Here is a 7,424-nt window from a genome sequence, read left to right on the forward strand (position 1 = left end):
AATCACAAAGGGATCTGAGACCCTAACGGAGGAAACCCTTACAAGGCACCTCCTTATCCCACTTTCAACTGCTCTGGGGTGGCGGGGGTAGCCCCAGTCCCAGGTCAGGAGGCCCAAGCTTTCGGCATGGGACCTGGGACATGCCCCGGGACACAGACCAGAGTGGGGCCGTGGTAAGGGGACACCCTTCTGGGGAAGACGTTAACAGCAGTGAAAAAAACAAGCTGCTGGTTATCAACAGGAAATTAATTTTATTTTAAATCCAAGGGGCCACAACAAATAAGGAGACTCCTACCCTGGGCTGGCAAACTTAGGTGGTGGCCAAGGTCGGGGGAGAGGGTGACAGCAAAGGGATGGGTAGGAACGCGTCCAAACAAAACGGGGGGGCGGCCCTCTTCATTCTGGCGCAGCCTCCATCAAATACCCGTTCTCTGGAGCAAGATACCCATCACCTCCTTCAGACTCCATGTACATGTCTCGGCCTTCGTTGCCCAGACCCTCCAGCCCGTTGTCCTGGCCGCCACCACCCCCACCTCGGGCCTCATCCCTGCCCCGTTCACCACCCCGCTCCCCCCGCTTGTGCTCGCGATCCCGGTCTCGGTCACGGTCCCTACGCCGCTCCCGTTCACTCCGGTGGCTCCGACGTCGTTCCCGGTCTCGATCCCGGCCCTTCTCCTCTGGACCGTCAGGGCCGTCGGGACCCAGCTCCCCAGGAGGCCCGTCGTCAGGAGGCGCATCACCAGCCTCAGAGGGCTCCGCCATGTCGCCACCACCTCCGCCACCCCGTAGCTCCTCCTTGCGCTCCCGCTCGCGTCGCGCCCGCTCCCGGCTCCGGCTACTTCGCCGCTTCCGGTCCCGGTCCTTGTCCTTGCTACGCTCCCTGGAGCGCCTCCGCTCTTCCTTGTCCCGACTCCGTGAGCGCCGCCGCCGGTCCCGAGAGCGGGAGCGTCGCCGTTCTCGTTCCTTGTCTCGCTCGCGGCTTCGTTCCCTGCGCTCCCGCTCGCGGTCCCGGTCCCGGTCCCTGTGGGGAAGCGGGGAGGGGCCGGGCCTGGATGAGGTGGGCAGAGGTTTGCGGCGGGGCTCCCCCACGTGACCTCCCGCGTCCCAGGAAACCGGCTGCCCAATCTTACCTCTCATCATAGCGGGAAGTATCATCCCGGCCAGAATGCCGGATGTTCACGTCNGACGGTCAGCTCTGGCAGGGCGCCCAGGGAAGGGAGAAGAGGGGCATCAAAGAGCAAACGGAAGGCCTGCAAGCGCCTCTGCCCAGCAGACTCTAACAGGAGAGCCGTGTTTACACACTTGAGGCCTTTCACAAAGCGCCAGCCGGTCAACACCTGTGCTCAGATTCCGAAGCTCCAGGTCCACACAGCCTCGCACACCCAGTCTGCTCAGCCGCCTCTTTACACGAGGCAAAGCCAGGGACTTAACTATGTGGTCAGCCTCAGTTCCTCCAATGGCTTCCCACTACCTTTGGTCCAAAATCTCCAACAGGCGGCCTCTAGAGCCTGCAGGCGCTGGCCCCTGGTTCTTCACTTCCGGGCCGCTTTTCAATCCCCTCATGTTCTCCGTCTTTGTGCCCCACTCTGGGGGATCAGTCACGGCTCTCCCTGGGGTCTGCTCTTCCTGTCTGCTTCATTTACTGCTCCCTGAGACATCCGCCTGAACATCATTTCCTCAGCAAGCCTTCCTGGACCCACCCCACAGCTCCCCACTGTTTACTCACAGACCGAATGTTTCCTTCCTAAAACTTCCGGAGGAGCCTCAGTGTATACACCCCTGCGAGCTGGAGAACGCTGGCCTCTCCAGGCAGACTGTCACAGCGTGAAAGTGAGGACTAGGTCTGGCTTTGCTGTCACCAGCACATTAACATTAAGTGTCTAGGTACAGTGGTCAAAGGACTACTGAGGAGCAAGAGAGAGCGCTTTCTTTGAATGGGAAAACAAACTCTGCCACTTGCCCACACGGGGACTTGGCAATGAAGATGCCGAACTGGGACAGGACTCCCGGCCGACTCCAGAACCTGCCCTCTGGTCCAATGTTCTACACCCAGCGGACTGGAGGGAAGCTTCAGTGAGGCAGGCCTCAGTTCCACGCAAGGAAGTGACTTTTCAGTGGTGCCAGGTGAAAAAGGAGAAAGGCTGCTGGGAGAACATTCTAATAGGCAAAGGCACCTGACCAGGCACTCGGAACGTCACAGGTATGGCGCAGACTAGTGTCTGCAACTGTCAGGTCACGACCCAGCAATGGATTACAGCATCAATTCGATGAGTTGCAACCACAATACATTAAAAAGCAAAATAAAGGGCACCTGGATGGCTTAGTCAGTAAAGCTTCTGACTTGAGCTCAGGTCATGATCTTGCAGTCTGTGGGTTTGAGCCCCGCATGGGGCTCTGCAGAGACAGCAAGAGCCTATCTGGGATTCTCTCCCTCTCTCTCTGCCCCTCCCCCAGGCTTGCTCTCTCAAAAATAAACACTTTTAGGGGCGTCTGGGTGGCTCAGTTGGTTAAGCATCCAACTGTGGCTCAGGTCATGATCTCATGGTTCGTGGGTTCCATTCCCACGTTGGGCTCTGTGCTGACAGCTAGCTCAGAGCCTGGAGCCCGTGTTCAGATTCTGTAACTCCCTCTCTCTGACCCTCCCCTGTTCACGCTGTCTCTAAAACAAATAAAACATTAAAAAACAATGATAAATAAAGCCTGAATGCCAACTGACCTAGAAGATTCCAGGATTCTACCAGAACAGGAAAACGCACTCTGAAGAACTCACTCCACCCCAGAGAAATGAAGGGAAGAGAAAAACCGATCTGTAGTTCGGAGAGCCAGCAGGCGGAGTGTGTGGTCTCCGCCACATGGGTGAGTCCAGGGTGGGAAGAGCGGGCAGAGGCAGGATTAAAAGCCAGTCTGCATCCATCTGACAGGTCTACCCAGGGAGGACCACCTTCCTGGGCAGCGGTCTCTCACCATCACAGGAGGACGTCCTTAACAGGCATGTTTGGATGGCAGGACCTCAGATCCTGGCCCAACGCTGAGCCCGAGATCCACCCACCCCAAAACGCAGACTCAAGACGACTGGGTATAAAGCAGGGGACACACTGGGACGGTGCAGGAGACCCATCTGTACAGACAGCAGGCGAGGTGGCAGCAAACTGCGGAGATACCAGAGGTGGCTCCTGGCAACTTTAAGGTCTGGCTACAGGGTCCCCTTCAGGCCCACTGGCATCACACACTGTTGGGCTCCAAACGACCCCCAGGATTCTCTATTAACAAAACTCCTCTGGGGCGCCTGGGTGGCTTAGTCGGTTAAGCGTCCGACTTTCACTTGGGTCATGATCTCGCAGTTCGTGGGTTCGAGCCCCGCGTCGGGCTCTGTGCTGACTGCCAGCTCAGAGCCTGGAGCCTGTTTCAGTCTGTGACTCCCTCTCTCTGACCCTCCCCTGCTCACGCTGTCTCTCTCTCTCTCCTAGAAATAAATAAAAATATAAAAAAACAAAACAAAACACAAAACTCCTCTGTGCTATAAAAACCTCAAACGTATTTCTGATACTTGCAATCAAACTGACCTTGACTGACACTGTGAATGATAATTAAAGACAGACAAAAAACTGTCCACATATGTATGTCTTGCTCTTGACTAAAACACATGCTAAGGGCGCCTGAGTCAGTCAAACATCTGACTCTTGATCTCGGTTCAGGTCACAAACTTATGGTTTGTGGGGTTGAGCCCCATGTCCAGCTGGGTGCTGACAACATGGAATCTGCTTGGGATTCTCTCTTTCTCTCTCTCTCTCTCTCTGCCCCTCCCCCCCACACACGTGACACTCTCTCTCTAAAGAAACAAACATTTAAAATAAAAAAATTAGAAGAAAAAACACCGTGAACAGCCAGTAACCAAACAGACATTTGCTGAGCCAATGTATCAACAGAGAGCAAGAGCAGAGAGTAAGTGGATGTGAGGGGGACATTTAGAACCCCACCAGGTGCTCCTTGCCAAGCTGGGCATCTGGTATGCTGAGCTCGGGGAACTCGGAGGCTACCCCCACTTCCCGGGATAAGGAGAATGAGGCAGAAAAAGAGGAAATCCACCAGCTAGTGAGGAAGCCAGAAGACGTCAGCCCCCAGGAATGACGACAGTGATGAGAAGACAAGCTGGGGAGACGAAGGGAAGGTGTGAGCAGCCATGCAGACAGAGAAAAAGGGCTGAAAGAGAGGGGCAGAGGACGCACAAGGGAGCGCAAGGCCCACTGGGGCCCAGCCTGGGCATGGAGCGCTCACCTAGCCGCCGGGGCCGCCAGCCCTTCACAGTTCGGCCCCTCTCCACGTCCACAAGGACCCTCCTGCCGTCAATCTTCTTGCCATCTGCGTGCTTGTAAGCGGCTGCAACAGACGTGGGGGGGGGGAGGGGGAAGAGTCCCCAGAGGGTCCTCTAGTCAGGACAGGGCTCAGCTCTGCAGCATCCCCACCCCCACGTCCCCATCAAGGCACGCTGTGCGCACACACGCGCGCGCGCGCGCGCACACACACACACACACACCCACCAGACAGCCAGGCAACTGACAGCCAGACCAACCCTCTCCCAAACCAGGAAGGGCCTGCTCCATCTCGGTACTTGTTCATCACCCCCCAGTAGCTACTGGGGGGAGCAGGACCACCCCACCCCCAGCCACCCCCCTGGGCCGCCAGGCCCTGCCTACTCCCAGTCGACAGAGCAGCCCCCTCCTGCCCAGGCGGCCAAAGTCGCTGCAAAGAAACTGGAGGTTAACTTAAGGGTGGACTCTGCTGTGGGGGAGGGCTCCTCCACAACCCCAGGCATGCACCCTAAAACATTGTGCTGGGGGCGGAGGCCCAGCTGGGCCGCACTGCACCCCAGTTCACACCGGCTTTATTATTTTTTGTGTTTTGGGGGACGGAGGTGAGCGTGGGGGGAACAGACATCAGAACAGAAAATGAACCAGAGAGAAGGGTGGGAGAAATCTTCAGGAGATGGCAGGGAGCAGAAGGGTGGGGGTCCGGTGCTCCCAGGGGGCCTGGAGGGGCCCCCTATAGCAGGTGGGGGAGAGGGGAAGTGGAGGGAGGCCTGGGAGGCGTGCGGTGCTCCTGACAATTCCTGCCTTACCTGAGCCGACAGACTGCCACCCAATCCCAGCCCCCGCCCCGTCTCTCCCTCCACAGCCCCTGCTCAACACACGCTGGGAGGCCAACCCCAGCCTGAGCCTCTTGGGCAGAGCGAGCAGTCGAGGGGGAGATGCAGGGTGAGGCACGTTCCTGCTCGTGGCCACATCACAGCCACGGGCAGGCCCAAATCAGGGCCTGTCTCACACGGGGCGTCGGGAAGGCCAAAAAAGTCCATTTCCCACCCCCAGCCCTGGCCTAGGGAGTCGTCCTCAACCAACCACAATACCCTGCCCCGCCCCAGCCCGCTCCCCCCCAAATAACAACCAGAGGAAGAGAAAAAGGTGCCATTTACCGATGCCGGCCTTGCGGGTGTCCAAACCGAGCGGGATGGGGGGGGCTCGGCAACTCCTGGGGGCCTGGCGAGGAGGCGGGCTTCCCGGGGGGGGACACGGGACCGCTTACCTGGAGCCCCCAGCTTACCTGAGCACGCGCACAGACCCCACACCCACCACCATAGGGTCAGCTAAAGCTACGGGAAGGGAAGTAGGGGGTGCTAGGGAGCCAGTGGAGGGGGAAAGGAGCCACGTCTCCTGCACCATCTAGAGGCAGGCAGAGGAAGTGGCGGACCCCAAAGAAACCTCATGGAGGCCTTGAAAGAGGGGGAGGCAAGGATAACCTAAAGTCTAGGAGCTGGTAAAGCCCCGGGACTATCTTGTGTTTAAAAAGGCGGCTGGGGAGGCCTCAGCGAACCTGTGCGCCCTCACATGTCCCGGTAAAGTCCACGCTGAACTAGGCACACACCCCGCCCCCTCGCAGCACATAGAAGGACTTTTCCAACCGGAGCTCCACACTCCCTCCCGCCACCTGCCGCTCAAAGGCTGGCACCCAAGGGGGCAGCCTCAGGGGCCCAGGAGATGGAGTGCAGCCCAGGATCTGAGGAGGAGGGGGCCGCTTGGCCCCCGCACCCAGAGGAGGGTTGTGGGGGGGGGACGGGACTGAAGGACCGGGAACACAGTCAGGCAAAGGAACCCTGCTCTGGTTCAGTGTCCCAAACCCCCGAAGAGGCCCAACCCAGGAGTACCAGCAAAGAAACCACGGGACGTGTGTGCTTCTAGGCTTCTCTTTCTCTCCCTCTCTTAGGTCTCTACAGACAGCGGAAGGGTTTTAAGTAGAACTTATGACACCTCCAGCCCCTGGCAGCCTGTCACTAAGTCCCTCCCACACTCCAATCCCAAGTCCGTGCACCCTGCAGAGCCGCTGGGCACCACGGCCCCTCGGGAGGCCTCGACCAGGAGAAGGCGGACAGAAAAAGGGCACAGCACCCTGAATCTAGCAACCAGAAAGATTCTCCAGGGCCACCACAGTGCCAGCCCCACAGAAGCACGGGGGCAGGGAGCAAAGGGTTGAAGGGTTCCACACGGAGCCCTCCCCCCACTGCGTCCGGTCTTCCGCATTCCTGTAACCTGCCCGCTGACGCCATGAAGCCAGGTTAAGTCAGGGGCTGGTGGAGCCCAACTGGAGAGGCCAGATGCCTTTCCCATCAGGGTCCGTCCTTCCCTTCCTGGGAGCGACAAGATTACCAGAGAGCCTACGGACTGGGGGCGGGGGTGGCAGCAGGGACAAAGGGCACCCAAACAAGGAAAGGGTTCCGGGTGCGGGGAGGCTGAGGGGGCGACTGGGGACGGGAGGAGGGAGGCCTCACTGCTCCTGCGCTGCCTGGCTAAGCTGGGCTAGTGTGCGGTGCTGAGTGATCTTACCCATGATACAAACCCTTATACCAACCATACACTGAGGTGTTGTAAGGGGAGCGTAAGCATCAGCTGCAAGCCAGCTGCGTGGTGGCTGCAGTGACAATAAGAACAGTCAATTAATACGGCGGNAAAAGGGGCTTTGGAGATGTGGGGGCAGGCGCCGAACACGCCTACAGGCCCACTGCCCACTGAGGAACAGGGTGGGGGGCCAGGGGTGGGGAGGCGGAGGGTCGGGTGGCCCAGCCCCAGTTGTGCTGGGGGGAAGAGAGGGCAGGTTCAAAGGCCAGTCCTCATTCTGACCTGGCCGCCCCCAGTTCTGGTGGGGGAACGGGGAGAGGCTCCCCGAACACCCGACCCCTCCCCTCCACGTCCTGCTGGCCCCAGCTCCCACCCAGTTCCCTCCTTGCCCCTGAGGTTCAACGTGTGACACTTACCTCCCCGGGTTCACACACACACACACGTTGTGGGGGATTTTGGTTTTTGTTTTTTAAAAAACACGTATATAAAAAAAAAAAAGATATATCAGAAACAGAGGGAGGAGGAGAAGAGAGATGGCTA

General features: G+C 58.6%; 1 protein-coding gene across 1 annotated transcript in view; it reads right to left on the reverse strand.

Moving 5' to 3' along the window:
• Positions 1–231: 231 nt before the first annotated feature.
• Positions 232–7,424, reverse strand: part of SNRNP70 (small nuclear ribonucleoprotein U1 subunit 70) — a 16,507-nt gene continuing 9,314 nt past the window's right edge. The window contains 4 exon segments of the mRNA XM_077747502.1: positions 232–1,021; positions 1,131–1,195; positions 1,776–1,786; positions 4,246–4,377. Of these exon segments, the coding sequence (XP_077603628.1) occupies positions 397–1,021; positions 1,131–1,195; positions 1,776–1,786; positions 4,246–4,377 (833 nt within the window). The 3' untranslated portion in view covers positions 232–396.

The sequence above is a fragment of the Crocuta crocuta genome, unplaced genomic scaffold (assembly GCF_008692635.1).
Source record: "Crocuta crocuta isolate KB4526 unplaced genomic scaffold, BGI_CrCroc_1.0 scaffold334, whole genome shotgun sequence".
Taxonomy (NCBI): Eukaryota; Metazoa; Chordata; class Mammalia; order Carnivora; family Hyaenidae; genus Crocuta; species Crocuta crocuta.